At 38.8% G+C, this 21,536-nt stretch overlaps 1 protein-coding gene and 1 long non-coding RNA gene across 9 annotated transcripts in view; one reads left to right on the top strand and one right to left on the bottom strand.

The window, feature by feature from the left end:
- USP37 (ubiquitin specific peptidase 37) overlaps positions 1 to 21,536 on the bottom strand; it is a 105,970-nt gene that overhangs the window by 20,989 nt on the left and 63,445 nt on the right. For 7 of the 8 annotated variants that reach the window (XM_032278220.1, XM_032278223.1, XM_032278219.1 and 4 more), the window contains 6 exons: positions 16,728 to 16,845; positions 14,440 to 14,519; positions 9,775 to 9,939; positions 7,501 to 7,566; positions 4,677 to 4,818; positions 2,587 to 2,842 (listed from right to left, as the gene is read on the bottom strand). In XM_032278220.1, coding sequence (XP_032134111.1) covers positions 2,587 to 2,842; positions 4,677 to 4,818; positions 7,501 to 7,566; positions 9,775 to 9,939; positions 14,440 to 14,519; positions 16,728 to 16,845 — 827 coding nt within the window. The remainder of the gene's footprint in view (positions 1 to 2,586; positions 2,843 to 4,676; positions 4,819 to 7,500; positions 7,567 to 9,774; positions 9,940 to 14,439; positions 14,520 to 16,727; positions 16,846 to 21,536) is intronic. The other variant, XM_032278224.1, reaches the window with a different exon arrangement.
- The window catches only part of LOC116551788, a 1,070-nt gene continuing 742 nt past the window's right edge, over positions 21,209 to 21,536 (top strand). The window contains exon 1 of the long non-coding RNA XR_004269064.1: positions 21,209 to 21,288. This is a non-coding gene — a long non-coding RNA (uncharacterized LOC116551788). The remainder of the gene's footprint in view (positions 21,289 to 21,536) is intronic.

Here is a 21,536-nt window from a genome sequence, read left to right as displayed (position 1 = left end):
TTTTTTTTTTGGGAGACGGAGTTTCACTCATGTTACCCAGGCTGGAGTGCAATGGCGCGATCTCGGCTCACCGCAACCTCCGCCTCCTGGGTTCAGGCAATTCTCCTGCCTCAGCCTCCTGAGTAGCTGGGATTACAGGCACGCGCCACCATGCCCAGCTAATGTTTTGTATTTTTGGTAGAGACGGGGTTTCACCATGTTGACCAGGATGGTCTCTATCTCTTGACCTCGTGATCCACCCGCCTCGGCCTCCCAAAGTGCTGGGATTACAGGCTTGAGCCACCGCGCCCGGCCAGTAGCCAAGCTTCTTACATGTCAGCCTGAATCTCTTGTTTTTTTTTTTTTTTTTTTTTTTTGAGACAGAGTTTTGCTGTTGTTGCCCAGGCTGAAGTGCAATGGCACAATCTCTGCTCACTGCAACCTCTGTCTGCTGGGTTCAAGTGATTCTCATGCCTCAGCTGCCAAGTAGCTGGGATTACAGGCACGCACCATCACGCCTGGATAATTTTTGTGTTTTAGTAGAGATGGGGTTTTATCACATTGGCCAGACTGCTCTCAAACTCCTGACCTCAGGTGATCCACCCACCTCAGCCTCCCAAAGTGTTGGGATTACAGGTGTGAGCCACTGCAGCCAGCCTCCTTTCCAGCCTGAATCCCTTAAGTAAAAGCACATTTTCCTATATAACAATTATCACACCTAAGAATATTAACAGTACTTCTATTTATAATTCCAATATATAGCTCACATTCTCATTTCTCCAGTTGTTTCCAAAATATTTTTTGTAGAATTTTTCCTAACCTAGAATCCTAAGGTTACTCACTACATTTGGTTGTTAGGTCTCTTTAGTCTTTAGTCAGGGCCAGTTTCTTCTAAAGCCTTCCATTATAGATTTTTCTAGTGTTCTTTTAAGTATAGGCTGTTTTTTCCCCATACCCCAGAGCCTGGAGACCGGGAAGATTTCTTCTTTATTACCCATTGCCATTTCCAACTACTTTGTCTCCTTTCCTCCTACAAAAACTGTAGCTCTCTTGAAGGGCTGATATCAGACACTGACACATATTACCTTTTCCTATAGCTGTCCCTTTGTTAATATGAGGAAGTTAGAGGACTGGGCAAAGAACTGAAAGGGAGAGCAGAAAGCAGGAAATAAATCAGGAAGGGGCAAAAGCACTAATATTAACCAGTGATATATAAGGGCAGCGATTATAAATGTAACAAGGGGGCTGCATAATGATACTTGTATCAAGGAAAAAAAGTAATGCCTGTATATAAAAACCATAACGTTTTTATTTCCAGTTAAATGGGGATATGGTAATTCTTATTTTACTTGCACACAAAAGAATTCAAAATTGAAGAGGTTCCAACTATGAGAATGCAGAAAATAATTTTCTGATATTCTAGCATTCTCTTCATTTTCAAAATCCTATGCTTGGTGTACCTGAAACACATTAGCAATATATAGTAGTTTAGATCTTGGGGCTATCAAGATTTGAACTGGTCATAGGAAGAGACAGTAAAAGGTTATCTACCTAAAAATTTCAAAATACCAAAAAAGAAAACCAACCAACCAAACAAAAAAAACTGGTCATAGGAAGAGACAGTAAAAGGTATCTACCTAAAAATTTCAAAGTACAAGGCAGGAAGGCTCAGCTCTGTTGTTCCCATTCAGAGCTTAAGATAACAAAAAATGAATAAATAAAAATTAATTACCAAAAATAGTATAGCATTTTATGTCTAGTCATGTGTTGCTTAACGATGGGGATACATTCTAAGAAACTGCATTGTTAAGTGATTTTGTCTTTGTGTGAACATCTTAAGAGTATACTTAACACAAGCCTAGATGGTATAGCTGACTATACAGCTAGGCTATATGGCATAACTGCATAACTTATTGCTCCCTAGGCTACAAACCTGTACAGCATGTTATTGTACTGAGTACTGTAGGTAACTGTAACACAACGGTAAGTAGTTGTGTATCAAAATATATCTAAACATAGAGAAGGTAATGTTAGGGTGTAAATAATTGAATTATTTACACCCTAACACCTAGTGTAAATTCAGATATAGAAAAATGAAAGAATTATATGAATTTCTGAAGCAGCAGTGGTAAGAAAAGTACCTCAAAACTGACATAAACATTTATTAAATGCACATAAGAAGGCTAGCTTTACTAGTGATGTATACCTAAAGGGATATGGCATACTTTACCACTAGCATCTGGGTAACAGTCACAATATTTGATTCTCATTTTTTAAAGCTTTTTATAATACAGAATGAAAATGCAATCAGCTCTGTTATACAGATCCACTTTACCTCCCTTTATTTGTTTTTTTCTGAGATGGAGTCTTACTCTATCGCCCAGGCTAGAGTGCAGTGGTGTGATCTCAGCTCACCGCAACCTCCGCCTCCCAGGTTCAAGCAATTCTCCTGCCTCAGCCTCCCAAGTAGCTGGGGCTACAATCGCCAGCCACCACACTCAGCTAATTTTTGTATTTATCTCCTGTTATTTGGAGGTCATTTGTCACTATAAAATTTTGAAAGAGTTATGCTTTGTTTAACAGAGGTTTAATCTTCCTTAAACCTACCTAGCTCTGTGATTGTTTTGGGCTTCTCAGTTTCCATAGTATCTGGATTTTCTGGCATTTCTTGAATATCATCTTCTGCAAATCCGGTATCTGGGCTGCTAGTTGGCTTATCATCATCTTCATGACTCAGAGATGGTGAAGCTTCTCTCTTACTTATCTCCAAGACAGCTGCTAGGAGTTCCTCTTCACTCATTCTGTCAAATCCTGAGTTTTCCAGTTCGGACTTGTCAGGTTCTGTTCGGCATAATTTTGAATCCTGAAGAAAAGAATTACTTTTAGAAGAAACCAGAATACCTACAAATATAGCAATCTTAATTAGCATTAAAGCAGTAACTTTTAAAAAGTTTCCTTTCTTTGCTACTTTGGGTTATTTAACAATCAATAACCAATAAATAAACTAAACTTCAAAAATAATAACTACATAAGAAAACATGTTTTTTTAAACTGAAATAAGTATAAATTTTGTAAAAAGTTGGAAAATGCATAAAAATAATTCACTCAAAATAGATTACTCAGAGATAATTACTCTAAGTATTTTTAATTTATTTTCTTCCAGATATACATATATTATATAGTCACTATTCTATACCTATTACACCATTATAAATGTTAGCTGGTCTTATTAGCCAAGGTGGGTGCATCACTTGAGGTCAGGAATTTGAGACGAGCCTGGCCAACATGGTGAAACCCCATCTCTACTAAAAATACAAAAATTAGGCCGGGTGCAGTGGCTCCTGCCTGTAATCCCAGCACTTCGGGAGGCTGAGGCAGGCAGATCAGTTGAGGCCAGGGATTTGAGACCAGCCTGGCCAACAGGAAGAAAACCCATCTCTACTAAAAAAACAAAAAAATTAGCTGGGCGTAGTGGTACGCACCTGTAGTCCCAGCTACCTGGGAAACAGAAAATCGCCTGAACCCAAGAGGTGAAGGTTGCAGTAAGCTGAGGTCCTGCCACTGCACTCCAGTCTGGGTGACAAGGCGAGACTCTGTCGCAAAAAACAAAAAAAAAGAAAAACAAAAATTAGCCAGGCGTTGTAGCACAATCCTGTAATTCCAGCTACTCAGGAGGCTGAGTGAGGAGGCTGCAGTGAGCCCAGATCGTGCCACTACACTCCAGCCTAGGCAACAGAGTGAGACTCAGTCTCAAAAAAAAAAAAAAAAAAAAAAAAAAAAGGATTATGTAAATATTCAAAAGTTGTTTTCTGGGAGAATTTTGGACTTTCACTCATTTTTCATTAAAGTTGAGCAACCACAAACTACCTCTGGCTTTAAAGTAAGATAGGAAACAACTCAGAACAAAAACACCTACTAAAATAATTCTGTTATTTAAAAGGGAGGCTTAAAATAAAATACAGTAGCATAAGATAATGCAAAAATGCAAACACCTAGAAAAGCTTAGAACTTCAAAGTATTAACTATCCATGTAATTAATCCAATTAATAAATCCATAATTTAAACAATTAGATTACTTGGTTGCTCTATTGATCTAAAATGTTTACTACATTTCTCTTATGTAAACAGTTGCTACAGGCTGGGAGCAGTGGCTCATGCCTGTAATACCAGCACTCTGGGAGGCCAAGGTGGGAGGATCACCTGAGCCCAGGAATTTTAGACTAGCCTAGGCAACATAGTGAGACCTTGTCTCTACAAAAAATTTAAAAAATAAGCCAGGCATGATGGTGTGTGCCTGTAGTCCCAGCTATTTGGGGAGCTGAGGTAGGAGGATCATTTGAGACCAGGAGGTCGAGGCTATGGTGAGCTGTGATCACGCCACTGCATTTCAGCCTGGGCAAAAGAGAGATACCCTGTCTTTCAAAAAACAAAAAACAAAAAATTGCTACCAAAATAAAGCAAGTAATTATTTGAGGACCGATATGCAAAAGCAGCTCTGAAGGGCAAAAAAAGAAAGTAATTTGTTTAGAACTAATTTCTTTTAAGTCTTGATCCATCTGTAAACACACTGATTTTTGCAGCCAGAGAAAGCATTTTCTTTAAAACTAATTAGTTTGATGATGGTTGTAAAAGACATTTATTTGGACAGTAAGAGCTACACAAATCTTTGTCAGATGTTTTAAGAAAAAATTACTTACTTTTTCTAGGTCTTCCTGCTGCTGATCACTGCCTGACATTTCACAAAGTCTTTGGCTGAGGGCCACAGAATGTTTTAGCTCATCCTCACTGTCTGAATCAAGGCATAAAGCCAAGGAGCTTTTGGATTTGAAGGTGAATTTCCTGTAATTTAAGGAAAACAAAATACAAGTCTGATAAACATTTGTCTTTGTTATTCTTTTGATTTAAAAATACCAAAACAAATTGCTTTTCCATTATGGAAAATTACTTAACAGAAAAAAAAGATATATCAAAAGAGGTATATTTCAGCATTACCTTGCCCCACTCCAAAAGAGCCATGCTTTGAAAACTGGACAACTCTTATGCTAGTACTTATCATGAGTAAACTAATCATGTTGTGCCTTTTTCGTTTAATGATCAACCCAAGTGAAATTTGCTATTGTCTTTATAAACTAAGTATGCTACTGAATTCATGCAGGCATAGCAATGAATAAATGTTTCTGACAACAAAGTGCATGAAGATTAATTTGTGATCTTTTAAATTATGATCCATGCACTTTAAAAATAACAGTAACATTCCACTTATCCGTAGGTGAGGCTTCTGGCAATTTCTACTTTCCAGAACATAGGGATTCCAAAGTAAGAAAAAAGTCTTCTGAGGAAGGCAGTTCCAAAGCCCATATACTTAGAGGGACTCTTACTTTCCCAGGAAATGGTATATGAAATGGTGTATCAAGTTCATCAAGAAATGAGAGCTAAGTAATTAGAAAGAATAACCACAAGAAAGGCAAAAAAGAACTATAAAGTCATTTAATGTAAAAACAAATTTTCTTGTAATAAGAGCCTCTGACGGCAATCATATTGAAACACAGGGCAATAGTTGATGCTTAAAATGCTGATTCTAAGTCAATAAGATATCCTTAGTGATTAAATTATCCTTAGTGATTTTATTTAAGAATGTAAGGAACAGTGTGACATATTTTAGAAACATTTTCATCCAAAATGTAAAAAATTTTTTACAAGATAAATGTTTAAAAGGCTAAGCTTCAGTTATATAAAAATTCACTTATGTGGAATCCTTTAATGATGTCGGATAAGTAAGGTGTGTTACTGTGTTGTCTTCTAGGTAAGTCGAAAATAAACTAAAGAAAAAAGTGGTAAAGATCAAAGTACAAGACCTTTCTTTAATGGAGGTTAACATAAATTCATATGCAATACTAAAAAATATATATATATAAAATGAAAACTGGAAAATACAATTAACCTAAATGTAAAAACTGAAAATAAACATATAGACTAATGGCACCAAGAAATAAGAAGCCAGAGTGGAAATCAGGAAGATTGCGTAGCAATGTAGATCAAAGAAAAGAGGCAAGTGGTCAGTGATAAGCCCAAACATAGTCTGTGGCTCAGGGCAGCCAGGATATCACTGCACTCCAGCCTGAACACTTGAAAAGCCTCCCATTACGTGCTCAAAAGGGTTTTTAGTATAATAGCCAATTAGCCATCTTAATTCCTAATTTCTGATTTCATGCTCACCAAGCAAACCTGAACATATTAATTTGTTTATCCAGGTAAATATTTTGCTGAAGGAGGATGACACCTGGCTACTACTGCACCAGCGTCAAATGTGACAAAGGACATTGTAGAAGAACCAATGGTATTCGGGTTCATAACTCAGCCTCTTTTAAGTTTGATCGGCATGACAGGTCTTCTAGGGCCTAATCATTCTTTACTGACCAACTCCCAAATTTTCATACCAGTAGACCCTGGAGAACAGATGACCATGCCAAGGTACAATGATGCCCAATGAAACCATTTCTTTCTTGCAACTACAGTGACTTGGTACATAAAGAGTGCATTCCATTAATAATTACTATATTCACAGAAGGCAGCTTGCCTGTAGCAATGAAAAATATTCATCCTGTAAATGCATCACTTGCTCACTTTCTAAGCAGCCAAGTGGTATTGCTCATTTGTATCTTGAGAACGGGCAAGAGTATTCATATCGGTATCATTTCAGATTTCTAGTCATGTTAGTCATCTGGTTTTAATTGCACTGAAAAATAATTAACAGGAGGAAAAGAAAATAGCAGTTCCCAAATGTCATTTTATGGTTATATAAGCCCCCCAAAAGCCCTTAAACAACAAAAATGTCTCTTCTCTAAAAGTACTTTGGGCCATCAAATTTTTAGAAAAATTTAAAAGCCAAATGACTTTTAAAAGCCAACTAAATCAATTGAAATGATGTAATCAGGAACTCCTCTAGGAAAATCTTAGAGGAAATATAGTTAAAAAAACAATCAAAAAAGGCATTTGGTTTTCTCCTTGGATAAAGTTTGGTCTTAAACAAAAAACATAAGGCATTTATAGAATGCTTGCTTGTTTTCCTGTCCCCTTTCAAAATAACTCATATTTGGTGTCAAAGACAAGAAGTTCCAGATTGGCTAACAACAGGTAAAAAATGTTTTGGGATTCCATGCCTATCTTTGAGGAAGAGTGTGTTAGACTAATAGGAGTTATTTTACCCCTTAAATTCCTAGACTCCCTGCCCTCAGTTAATTTTTTGAGTTTCAGGATGAAAGTATTACATATTAACAATGATAAGGTTTTAAAACAGAAAATTGAAAGGATGAGCTAAACTTGTATCACTGATTAAAATTTGTTATATCCTTCAATATACTCTAAATCAAATTCAGGAAAATTTCAAAAGTATCGATAATAAAGAGCAGTTATCATGCAAAAAGTAAAACAATAACAAAAAGGCAGGGAGGCAATCTTGGAGATTAGGGTAAGCCAAATCCTTAAATATAGATTTTGGGTACATTAAGAAACATAACTCACTTTGAAGGTGTAGAAGGGCTGGTGATGCAGGAATTCACCATTTGAGAAGCTTTCAATGGTCTAGAACTATCAGAAAATTAGAAAATATATAATGTATACAAATGAATTATTAAAGATATATATTTAACTTATAAAATGAATTATTCTGTACTATAATCCTTTTAAGTCCTCTTGAAAATCAAACAATTATAATGCTTTTTAAATTACTAGCAACAGGCCAGGTGGCTCACACCTGTAATCCCAGCACTTTTGGAAGCTGAGGCGGGCAGATCAACTGAGGTCAGGAGTTCAAGGCCAGCCTGGCCAACATGCTGAAACCCTGTCTCTACTAAAAATACAAAAATTAGCCAGGCATGGTGGCGGGCACCTGTAATCCCAGCTACTCGGGAGGCTGGGGCATGAAAATTGCTTGAACCTAGGAGGTGGAGGTTGCAGTGAGTGGTGATCACACCACTGCACTCCAGCCTAGGCAACAGAATGAGTGTCTGTCTTAAAAAAAAAAAAATACTAGCAATAGAGGCCAAAAGAGAAAATGAAATACCATCTCTAGACTCTCCTTGATCTAGTAATCTAAATAGTATTGGAAATGAAGTCAAGCATAATACATATGAAAAAAGTAACTTGGAGAAAATTACTTTGTCTCAGTTCTTTTAAAGTAATAGCTCTCATTTATCGAGGACTTACTAGACGTCAGACACCGTACTAAGAACTCTACATATATTACATCATTTAATGTTCACAACCACTCTATTATTTTTCTTACAGACAAGTCAAGGAATTTGTGTAAGACCTAAAAGCTATCAAATTGTAGAGTCAGATAGCTTGGATTCAGGCCTATGATTATACAGAGTCTACACTGTTGGTGTGACATAATACTACTGCCAGAAAGAGTAACAGCTCTACCAGCAGACGGCAGTATGTACCAAGCAAAGAACAAGCAAAGTCGTGAGAGGAAAAAACCATTAGACTCTTTGGGCACATGCTTTTATTAGTAGACCCTTGAGAAACTAGTGTAAACTTCTATGAGATGTGGCTCTTTCAGACACTAACTGCATGACTTTAGGAAAATCATTTAATATCCTTGGTCCTCTTCTATAAAATTAAGGGCTTGGACAAAAATCTCTAAAACGTCTTCCACCTTTAAAGTTCTATAACTTTATTTATTTTAAAGATGGAGTTTCACCATGATGGCCAGGCTGGTCTTGAACTCCTGACCTCACGTGATCCACCCACCTCGGCCTCCCAAAGTGCTAGGATTACAGGCGTGAGCCACTGCGCCTGGTAGTTCTATAACTTTATGATTCTACCAAACTAGTGTTCAAGTATAGTAACGAATGACATAACATACGGCTTCAAAGTAATGCAAGTATGTAGAAAAAAGAGAAACATTCAAAGAAGTCCTAAGGTTTTCCCAGCAAATATGATGAAATCAAACCTAAAGATTACTTCTTTTTTTCTTGAGAAGCTTTAAGAGCCATTTAAGTTCTTTACACTGCTGAAAATATATGTATGAAGGCATAACATTGAGTATAGGGTTTCTCAAATATTCATGTCCCGAAGAGTCAGCTGAGGCATTTGTTAAAAATATTGATTCCTAAGCCCCTATTTCAGACCTACTGAAACAGAACTTCCAGGGAAAAAAACACAAAAATCTGTATTTTTAGTGTTTAGGTGACTCTTATTATCACCTAAGTCTGATTTATATTCCCAAAGTATATCAAACTGTCTTCTAGTATAAGAGCACTTCCTAAAAAAGCACCTCACTATGAAAATCAACTAGTAAATTTGGAAATATTTTAACCATTTTCTTCAATTACTTCAGGCAGTGATTTAACACTAAAATTCCAAAGTAAAGCAAAATTAAGATCTCCTTCTTGGTCTGATTTTTTTTTTTTTTTTTTTTTTGAGATAAGGTCTCACTCTGAGCACCATTCACTGCAGCCTTGATCTCCCAGGCTCCAGCAATCCTCCCACATCAGCCTCAAATAGCTGGAACTATAGGTGTGTGCCACCATGCTGGTTCTATTATTTTATTTTTTGCAGAGACAAGGTCATGCTATGTTACCATAGGTGGCTTCAAACTCCTAGGCTCAAGCAATTCTCCTGCCTCAGCCTCCCAAAGTGCTGGGATTACAGGCATGAGCCACTGCATTTGGCCACTGATCTGATTTGACCTTGGAATCATACTACGTAGTTCAGTCATTCTTTTGATTAGATACTAAAGCCTTTCTATTTCAAAAGGGAATGTGAAGACATAGTCTCTCAAAGACTTACATTGCCATATGTGCACTCCAACCAAGGGTAAAAGGTGGTTTTGTATTTTCAGTGCAATGAGATGACAGGGTCAGGTATCTTGGAATGATGACTTGCTGTCCAATCTTATTGTTAAGCGAGAGAGCCACATTGAAGCTATATCGTTTCAAATGAAGAATGAGGACCCTGAAAAACAGGAGATGACAACCTTACTAATTCATACATAATATAGGTAACTCTTGTATACTAAAAGAGATCACTCTAACTATGTTAGATGACTTTTGATTTAAAAATTATATGTGGCCAAACTAAAGACACATTAAAGAATATTTACTGAATACCTGTTAGGTGCCAGGCACTGTGCTAGGTAATAAGCATACAAATAAAATCAAAACAGGGACACTGGTGGTGGATTAGTGTGGTATGGGTAAAATACTTAACGTTCCTAGGAAAAACACAAATAAATAAGACATAGCAGACAAGAATGTTAAATTTTTAAATTTGGCATTAATATTGGGTTAAATCCTTAAATTATTTATTTATTTATTTATTTATTTATTTTTTGAGACGGAGTTTCACTCATGTTACCCAGGCTGGAGTGCAATGGCGCGATCTCGGCTCACCGCAACCTCCGCCTCCTGGGTTCAGGCAATTCTCCTGCCTCAGCCTCCTGAGTAGCTGGGATTACAGGCACACACCACCATGCCCAGCTAATTTTTTGTATTTTTAGTAGAGACAGGGTTTCACCATGTTGACCAGGATGGTCTCGATCTCTTGACCTCGTGATCCACCCGCCTCGGCCTCCCAAAGTGCTGGGATTACAGGCTTGAGCCGCCGCACCCGGCCTAAATCCTTAAATTATTTACGTCACTGTTACATAGTTTAAAAAGCAATAGGTTTTATATTACCACTACTGGTAAAATAATGTCTATTAAAATGTTACATAGCTCTTATATTTGATGGTAAACATTAATTACTTCAAGATGACTTCTGATAAGAATTATTTTTATTTTCAGAAGAACTTTGTAGAAAGCTAAGGAAGAAATACAAAACTTTTCCCCATCTAGAAAAAAGCTGTACAAAAATTTGCATGCCAAATCTGGTCTGTGAGTCTGAAAAGGCTTTTAGCTCTTTAGAAGCACTGAATTCTTTATGGTTAAAATTGTGGTAATCTTTTCACTTCTCATACAGAACACAATCTCTGCTTGATGGATTAAATATATTTCTCAACCCACAAGAACACTTTAAAAATTGAATTTCAAAAATCTTATGGGAATAAACTTCAGTTCTAGGCACACACACAAAATTGTATGATCTATAAAAAAACTGTTTCTTACCATATACACCTTCATCACAGAAGCCACGAACAAAAATTTGCAAATTGAAATTATCGATTATACTTCTTTTTTAAAAAGCATGCTAGAATTCAGGACCTTTCCATTTACAATTTGAGAGAATACAAGGACACAACTGATGTGAAACCAATGTCAAAATCAAATATTTTGACTAGAATTTCAAATAACCTAACCAAAATAAAAGGTAATATGAGGCTACTCTGGACACACTGCCTATAGCGTAGCCCTGCTCTGCACGGAGCAGTAAAAGGAAGGGGAAAAAAAAAAAAAGGTAATATAAAGCAGGAAAATGATAGTCAAAATCACATATCTTTGAAGATGAGTCTCCACTAAAAGGGAATGGACTTGGTAACGATAACAGGTTCTTCAAGAATAAGAATGGTTTTGAAAATTAAATTGAGCACAAGTAGAACAAGACTAATCCTAACTAGGATTTAACAAACAGGCTTTTAGCACATAAGACTGGAATAAATTAACCTTTAACACAAGTGACCTAAAAGAAGAAGAAAAGAAAAAGAAAGAAAGAAAGAAGGAAAGAAAGACAGACAAGGGAGAGAAATTCCCCTTAGCATTTTTTTTCCCCACTTGAAAAATCAAACAGCAAGAGAATGGGAAAGAGAAGAGAAATCCAGCATGTGAGGTAAAAACTAGTCTTTTAACTGTACATGGTTTCCTTAGTGATAGCTGGTAACAACCAATTCTTTGCCTTAACATTCCTCCTCCCACCTTCCTGGCCTCAAACCACTCATAAATTGGAAAGAACAAAGTCTCTAAAGTCAAAAACATAAGTTTCTTAAGTCATTATAATAATACTGCTATGATTTATAAAGTCTTTTTTTCTTTGTTGCTGTTGTTTTTTAATGGACATGTCTTGCCCAGGCTGGCCTCAAACGCCTCCTCATGTGTCAGGAAAATTGGCCTGAGCCACCGAGGCTCCCCCCTGCCCCCCCTTTTTTTTTGTTCCCCCCCCCTTTTTTTTTAAGACAAGCTCTTACTCTTGCTGGAGTGCTGTGGCATGAACATGGCTCACTGTAACCTCGACCTTCTGAGTTCAAGTGATCCTCCTGCCTTACTTCCCTAGTAGTTAGGACCACTGGGACTACTGGGACCACAGGGACCACAGGCATGCGCCAAGACACCTGGCTAATTTAAAAATTTTTTGGGCTGGGTGCAGTGGCTTACACTTGTAATCCCAGCACTTTGGGAGGTTAAGGTGGGTGGATCACCTGAAGTCAGGAGTTAGAGACCAGCCTGACTAACATGGCCAAACACCATCTCTACTAAAAACACAAAATTAGCTGGGCATGGTGGTGTGTGCCTGTAATCCCAGCTACTTGGGAGGCTGAGGCATGAGAATTGCTTGAACCCAGGAGGCGGAGGTTGCAGTAAGCCAAGATCACGCCACGGCACTCCAGTCTGAGCAAAAGAATGAGACTCTGTCCAGGGGCTGCGGGGCGCGGGGGTGGGGGAGGAACCCACAACATTTTTTGTAGAGCTGGAGTTCTCCCCATGTTGCCCATGCTGGTCTTGAACTTCTGGTCTCAAGCAATCCTTCCACCTTGGCCTCCCAAATTGTTGAGATTACAGGTGTAAATCAACATGTCTAGCCTTTATAAAGTCATTTCTTTAAAACCAACTTCTTTGATCAGGCATGGTGGCTGACACCCATAATCCCAATACTCTGAGAGGCAGAGATGGGCGGATCACCTGAGGTCAGGACTTCAAGCTGTTGGCCAACATGGCGAAACCCCATCTCTACTAAATATATAAAAATTAGCCAGGTGTGATGGCACACACCTGTAATCCCATCTACTCAGGAGGCTGAGGCAGGCTTGAATTTGGGAGGCAGAGGCTGCAGTAAGCTGAGATTGCACCACTACGCTCTAGCCTGGGGGACAAAGCAAGACTCTATCTCAAAAAAAAAATTTTTTTTAAATAAATAAAACCAATTCCCTTATCGCCCGAGCATGGAGGAAAATTTTAAAACTATTAAAAAACAAAACAAAACAAAAAAAACAACTCCCATTTTCTAGAAAGGAGTAGATTATGAAATGTAAAAGTACTAGTCTCTAGGGGCTAGGTTCCAGAAATTCCACACTTACTGACAAAATATTGAAGCTAATAAAAGAAAGTAAAGCACTCTGTAGGCAAAATGCTACATAAATACTTAATGTTAATAATAACCTTGGTGGTTGCAATCTATTCTTGGAAAGAACTAAAAGCTGTACTGTAACCACATCATAATTTTTTGTAACTAGTTTGGTTTTGTTTACACAGAGCTGATACAATGTAAGTTAATTTCATTCCTAAATCGGAAAATTTATTTTATGATTACAGGAAATTTACTAATTTATAAGATCTTTCAAATGAAAGAATGTATAAACTATAAAAAATTACTCCCTATGTTATTTTATGTGCATGTATGTATGTGGCTATGGCAGGTTTTTACTGAAAGTTTGGGATAACAGAGAAAGACTACAGCACAACACAGGACAACAAATTATAACTGAATATTATACATTACTGAATTAAAAATTGACTAACTAGTTCTTACAATCATTCCAAAGTCTCACCAGTTGTATCCTCTATTGCCATTTTGTTGGGACTCCCAATACTCTTTTTCTCTTCAATATTCCAAACCCTTTTCCTTCCTTCCTTTCTTTTAATATGTATTTCTTTCTTTTGCACAGATGGGGTTTCCCTATGTTACCCAGGCTGGTCTTGAACTCCTGGACTTAAGTGATCCTCCCAAAGTGCTAGGATTACAGGCGTGAGCTTATCACATCTGGCCACTTTTCCTATGCAAGAGCATTCTAGCTTTCCACCCTCTACACTCTGCACATTTCAGCTTTCCTGGCCATCTCTACCAATCCATTCTGTAACCTTCATTTACTCAGTAATATTTGTATGAACTTTAAAAAGAAAAATTGGGCCGGGCATGGTGGCTCACACCTGTAATCCCAGCGCTTTGGGAGGCCAAGGTGGGTGGATCACAAGGCCAGGAGTTTCACCAGCTTGGCCAACATGGTGAAATCCTGTCTCTACTAAAAATACACAAAAAAATTAGCTGGGCATGGTGGCACATGCCTGTAGTCCCAGCTACTTGGGAGGCTGAGGAAGGAGAATTGCTTGAACCTGGGAGGCGAAGTTGTAGTGAGCCAACATCTCGCCACTGCACTCCAGCTTGGGCAACAGAGCGACAGAGTGAGACTACATCTCAAAAAAAAAAAAAAAAAAAAAAAGGAAAAATTGAAAAGCAATTAAATTTACCTGGGAATTCCTTAGTCTATAGCAAAGAAAAAAAAAAAAAAAAAAAAAAATTTTTTTTTACCTAGGAAGCCTGTTAAATTTGTGCCTGACAAGAGCACACTTCCCACCACACTTCTCACAAGAATATTCCAGTTCTTCGGCCTATGAAAAGAGGGAAAAATAAAGCATGAAGTTGAATCAGCATTAATCTCTTAAATGAAAAAAATCTGCTTTAGTCTTATTAATTCCATTAGTGGAATGATAACTAAACCAGTTTTGAAAATTCTGTGTCTAGATCTATGAGCCTTACCAAATTAAGACCTAATCCTCAAAATATTATATCATGCCCTGTTTCAGAACTCCTAATTTCCTTTTCTACCAAGGAAATATCTAAATTTATGATACTAATAGACTCTAAAGTAGAAGATTCTCAGCCTTTTTTCCATGGACATATATGAATCACCACCAAAAGTATATCCAGATTTTAACATTTAGCCATAGCAGAGATTAAGATCACCTTCAGATTAGGTAGAATTTCCGGTCTGTTAGGTGTAATGCTAACCCCTTTTGCATAATGGAACTCAATCTTCTGGTGACAGCGCACTAAGAACAACTGCTTTAAAAGGACAAAAGTTTGGGGTGAATACCATCACCTAGACAACGCTGAAATTAAGAAACCCTTAAAATATGGGGGTAAAAATACATAGGCAAATCTTCAAAGTCTCTTGATAATAACAGGTATAGCTTAAAAATAACTAAAAGAAGAGTATTTATCTTTTGAAACTCAATATTCATTATTTAAAAACGAGATTTTTTTTTTTTTTTTTTTTTTTTTTTTGGAGATAGAGCCTCACTCTGTCGCCCAGGCTGGGGGAGTGGCATGATCTCAACTCACTGCAACCTCCATCTTGAGGGTTCAAGAGATTCTCGTGCCTCAGTTTCCTGAGTAGCTGGGACTACAGGCATGTGCCACCATGCCTGGCTAATTTTTGCATTTTTAGTAGAAGTGAGGTTTCGCCATGTTGGCCAGGCTGGTATCAAACTTCTTTTTTTTTTTGAGACGGAGTTTCACTCATGTTACCCAGGTTGGAGTGCAATGGCGCGATCTCGGCTCACCGCAACCTCCGCCTCCTGGGTTCAGGCAATTCTCCTGCCTCAGCCTCCTGAGTAGCTGGGATTACAGGCACGCACCACCATGCCCAGCTAATTTTTTGTTTTTTTAGTAGAGACGGGGTTTCACCATGTTGACCAGGATGGTCTCGATCTCTTGACCTCGTGATCCACCCGCCTCGGCCTCCCAAAGTGCTGGGATTACAGGCTTGAGCCACCGCGCCCGGCCCCAAACTTCTGAGCTCAGGTGATTGGCCGCCCAAAGTGCTGGGATTATAGGCGTGAGCCATAGCACCCGGTCGTATTTTTTTTTCTAAACCTTAGGAAGACAATCCTGCCAATTTACTACTACAAAACAAGGACGACTACTAGATAGATCAAGGGGGATTCTTGCAAATTTCCACCAGTTATCAGGACTGCTATAACAAGTCTGATTACGCCCCAGAAATTTTAACAGTATCTGTAATGGTGTATCATAGACACAAATACGCATCTACAGCTTTAAATAAACATGATTCTTCCATCCTGTTTCTAATAGGGTACATTCAACCTAAGAAAAAGCAAACAATATTTTCTCATTCTGCAGATCTTAGGATACCAACTTACATGATATGATATCTTCGGTTTTAATTTCATGTTACCAAATTTTAGCATATGTTACTTCAAACACTTTAATATTTGTTCACAAATAGCAAACTACTTCTAAGGTTGTCTAAACGCTTGCTATTGAGTTAAATTTATAATCTAAGCAATTTTCTTTTTTGATGAGTTATAATTAGATTTATCAAGCTTTTAAAAATAATTACTTGTAAAAAGTCTCATTTGTTTTCCCCACGAATAATTTTGTTGAATCTCTGCCAAGGCCAGGCGTGGTGGCTCATGCCTGTAATTTGAGCATTTTGGAAGGCCAAGGTGGATGTATCACTTTAGGCCAGGAGTTCAAGATCTGCCTGGCCAACATGGTAGAAAACCCCATCTCTACCAAAAAAAAAATACAAAAATTAGTTCAGGCATGGTGGCATGGCGCCTGTAGTCCCAGCTACTTAGGGAGGTTGAGGTGAGAGGATCGCCTGAACCTGGGGGCAGAGGCTGCACTGAGCCGAGATCATGTCACTGCACTATAGCCAGGGTAACAAAGTGAGATCCTGTCTCCCACAAAAAAAAAAAAAAAAGAAACTCTGCCTTTAAGAAACCACCTTCAAATACAACTATCAATGATATAAAATTTAGTTATGTGAAAATAAAAAAGATATTACTTACCCTAAAGAAAAGATCAAGAGAATCTTGAATTGAACGAGGAGGGAGTGGTTTTTTCCTACGAGGAAGGTCAATAGAGAGGTCATTAAACTGTTCTCTTTTGGGGATAATCTCTCCACAACTGTAAGAAGAAAAGGAGACATGTAAGCATTTAGAGCAATACACAAGAAATACAAGTATGCCTGAGAAACACTGTTCTTTCATAGAACTTATGGTACTGACATCCTATCACCAGGCATAAAAACTTACATTTAAGACTTTTTGATGCTTATTAAATTAATACAGATAAAACTGCAAGTATTTAAGTACTTTCCTAAATTTTTAAACTTTACATAAGCAACCCCCAAACTTTAAAAAACTAAAGCATAACATAATATAGAAAAGTGAACCTGTGGCAGGTATATAGCTTTATGAATCATCAGTTAACACATTCATTACCACTCAAATCAAGAAACAGGGCCAGGTGTGGTGGCTTGAGCATGTAATCCCAGCACTTTGGGAGGCTGAGGTGGGCAGATCGCCTGAGGTCAGGAGTTTGAGACCAGCCTGGCCAACGTGGTGAAACCCTGTCTCTACAATAAATACAAAAATTAGCTGGGCACGGTGGTGGGCACCTGTAATTTCAGCTACTCGGTAGGCTGAGGCTGGAGAGAATCACTTGAACCCGGGGCAGTGAGCTGACATGGTGCTACTGCACTCCATCCTGGGTTACAGAGCAAGACTCCATCTCAAAAAAAAAAAAAAAAAAAAAAAAGGAAACAGAGCACGATCAACTACCTAGAAGCCCCCTCACACATACCCTTTTCCAATCACTACCCTCTCCCAAAAGATAGCTATTATTCTGACTTCCAACACTATAGATGAGTTTTGCCTGCTTTGGAACCTTTTACAATGGGATTATGCAATGTTTTCTTTTAGCATGATTGTAATATTGAACCATGCCTGCTGTGCATGACTCTACTGCACTTTTCACTGTTGTATAGCATTAATCTGTAGGAATATTCTACCATTATCCATGTTAGTATTGATGGGCATTTAGGTTGTTTCCAGTTGTTGGCTAGACAGGTAATTGCTGCTTTAAAAATTCTACATGCTTTTTATGTGCATGTGTGGCTACTTCTGTTAGGCAGCAGAATGATTTCGTTATCAAATATATTTTTAATAGAATTTTAAAAAGTGAGCTCAGGGATTAAAATACCACATTCAATTTACCTAGAAGCAAATTTCTTTTAAGTAGTTTTAGCTGTTTTTCATTTTATTTTATCAGTACTTTAAGTAATATTTGTATTTCTACCCTAATTCCCTACTGTTATAGTTAAAGACTGAAAAACATGAGTATATTTGTTTTTCATTCAGCAAACATTTACTGAGTGCCTCTCTGACAGGAATTCTAACATGACCCTCAACTCTGTATAATTCTGTCCCCTTTGAGTGTGGATGGAACCAACCTGTGATAATGATGAGCTACCACACCTAAGACGATGTTACTTTACCTAGCCCAAAGGAATTTTGCAGATATAATTAAGGTTACTAATCTTAACTTTGAATGAATCAAAAAGGAGATTATCTGAATGGGTCAGATCCAATCATGTGAGGCTTTTTGTTTGTTTTTGAGACAGGCTCTTACTTTGTTGCCCAGGCTGGGGAGTAGTGGCATGACTACAGCTCACTGCACCCTCGACCTCTCAGGCTCAAGCAATCCTCCCACTTCAGCCTCCCAAATAGCTGGGACTACAGGTGTGCATCACCACGTCTGGCTAATTTTTAAACTTTTTGTAGAGAAGGGGTCTCGCTATATTGTCAGGGCTGGTCTAACACCTAGATTCAAGCAATCCTCTTGCCTCAGCCTCCCAACATGCTGGGACTACAGGCATGAGCCACCATGGTCAGCCCATATAAGCCCTTTAAATCTGGGTCTAGAGGACAGAAAGGGAAGAAGTCTGAAGTCAGAAAGATGTATATTTCCTGCTGGCCTGGAAAAAAGCACACAGCACTGTTGTGAACTGCCTATGAGGGAGCCATGGGACAAGGATCTATAGGCAGCCTTTAGGAAATGAGTGGTTCTGGTGGACAGCTAGCAAGAAAATGAGGACCTCAGTCCTATAACCACAGGATCTGAATTCTACCCATGACCTTAATGAGAGAGAAGAGGAACCGAATCTGGGCTCCAGATGAGAACACAGGCAGTAATGCCTTTATTTCAGCCTTGTAATACTCTGAGCAGAGTACTCAGCCATACTGTGCTCAGATTTCTGATCTACAGAGCTGGGATGAATTAATAAATGGGTTTTGTTTTAAGCTAATATGTTTGAAGCAATTTGTTGTACAGCACTGAAAACCTAATACAGCCTCCTCTATGCCAGAAAATGTTCTAGACCCTGGGGTGACAGTAGCAAATAAACCAAGGCAAAAATACCTCCCCTCATGAAGCCATCATTATATTGGGAGAGACAATGAAATTGACACTAGTAAAACACAGTATATTAGACAGTGATACATATAAGATGGAAAAACATAGTAGGGAAGAGGGAAATAAAAGCTGTGAGCAAAATATCTGAGAGCGTGGCAAGAAAACACATCACTGAGCAAATGGCCTTCATTCCTGGAGAAACGAGGACACTAACTAAATAAGAATATGCGGGCCAGGTGTGAGGGCTTGTAATTTCAGAATTTTGGGAGGCTGAGGTGGGAAGTTAGCTTGAGCCCACAAGTTTGAGACCAGCCTGAGTAACACTGGAAAACCCCATTGCTACAAAAAAATTTAAAAAATTAGCTGGGCACAGTGGCATGTACCTGTAGTCCCAGCTACTCAGGAGGTTGAGGCGGGAGAATTGCTTGAGCCTGGGAGGTTGAGGCTGCAGTGAGCTGTGATTGAGCCACTGCACTCAAGCCTGGGTGACAAAGCAAGACCCTGTCTCAAAAATTAACCAGTAATTAAATAAAAAGAAGAGAATATTGGGAAAGAGAATTCAAAACAGAGGAAATGGTAAGTGCAAAGGCTCTGAGGCACCATGATCCTGGCATTTTTGAACAAAAGCAAGGAAGCTAATTTGGTTAAAATGGAATGAGCAAGGGAAACGTGTGACAGAAGACAAAGAGAGTTAGCAGAGATGGGGGTAGGAGTGCTGAGAGGCAGATTACATGAGGTTACACAAGTCATAGACTTTTTAATTTTATAAGCAGAAGGCTGACATGAAATAACTTCCATTTTAAATGGATCACTTTGGCTTTTGTATTTAAACAGACTGCAGAAACATGGTGACTAATTTAAGATGCTGCAACAATTCAAACAGATGATAGTGGCTTGGTGTAGGGCACTGGCAATCAAAGTGGTAAAAAGAGGTCAGATTCTGGATGTATTTTCAAGGTAGAGCTGAAAGGACTTGCAGACATATGAGATGTCAGGTTTGAGAAAAAGAAATACAAAGCTGGGCACAGTGGCTTATGCCTGTAAACCCCAGGAATTTGGAAGGCTATGGTGGGAGGGCTGCTTGAGGCCAGGAATTCAAGACCAACCTGGACAACAGGGAGAGCCTGTGTCTAGAAAAAAATTTAAAATTAACTGGGCATGGTGGTGTGTGCCCGTAGTCCTAGCTACTCAGGATGCTGAGGTGGGAAGGACTGCTTAAGTTCAGGAGTTTGGAGGCTACAGTAAGCTATGACTGTGCCACTGCATTCTGTCTCAAAAAAAAAAAAATCCCATATTCAAGAATATATTAATATATTGAATTGTCTTATAATAATTAAAAAGCAGTCAGGTTAAATTGTAATAGTTTTAAAAACAAGTACATTTGACAAACTGGCCAAACAAACCTACAGCACGATGGGGCAGAGGATGAACACACAAAATTACAATCCAAAGTGTAAAAAGTGTGTGGAATCTTCCTTCAGCCAGAAACTGCTTTGTGTTTAGAGAAGTGTCCTAAAGAAAATTACTAATGAAGCAACAGAGCTCTATCCCCACCCAGCTGGCACATCCTGCCCAGTCTAGCTACATGGTGTGTCTATATCCCACGACCCAAGGCACTTATTGCACAGGTGCACATACCTCAACTGCACATCCAACATTTGGGTGCTATACAATTAGTGCCTAACGCCACTGGCACAGTGCAGAAGCCATTGCTCTGATATGGCCTTCTTTCTTTTCTTTTTAGAGATGGGGTCTTGCTCTGTTACCCAGGCTAGAGTGCAATGGTGTGATCTTGGCTTACTGCAGCTGCCACCTCTCAGGTTAAAGCAATTCTCCTGCCTCAACCTCCTTAGTAGCTGGGACTACAGGCACACACCAGCACACCTGGCTAATTTTTGTATTTTTAGTGGAGATGGAGTTTCACCATGTTGGCCAGGGTGGTCTCAAACTCCTGACCTCAGGTGATCCACCCACCTCAGCCTCCCAAAGTGCTGGGATTACAGGTATGAGCCACTGCGGCCAGCCTGATATGGCCTGTTTTCTTCTGCGTTCCCTGAATGATCCCACTGCCCACCTCCCCACACCTGACTGAGAGAGCTGACGGATTACCTGTGGTCATTTTCAACAGAGGCAACTTAAATTTTCTATTAAAAAGTTTGAATGGGCCGGGCGCGGTGGCTCAAGCCTGTAATCCCAGCACTTTGGGAGGCCGAGGCGGGTGGATCACGAGGTCAAGAGATCGAGACCATCCTGGTCAACATGGTGAAACCCCGTCTCTACTAAAAATACAAAAAATTAGCTGGGCATGGTGGTGCGTGCCTGTAATCCCAGCTACCCAGGAGGCTGAGGCAGGAGAATTGCCTGAACCCAGGAGGCGGAGGTTGCGGTGAGCCGAGATCGCT

Source organism: Sapajus apella, unplaced genomic scaffold, assembly GCF_009761245.1.
Source record: "Sapajus apella isolate SASKATOON/1434 unplaced genomic scaffold, GSC_monkey_1.0 scaffold10, whole genome shotgun sequence".
In the NCBI taxonomy this organism is placed as follows: Eukaryota; Metazoa; Chordata; class Mammalia; order Primates; family Cebidae; genus Sapajus; species Sapajus apella.
The sequence above is the reverse complement of the archived record's forward strand: the minus strand, read 5'-3'. Positions and strand labels throughout refer to the sequence as shown.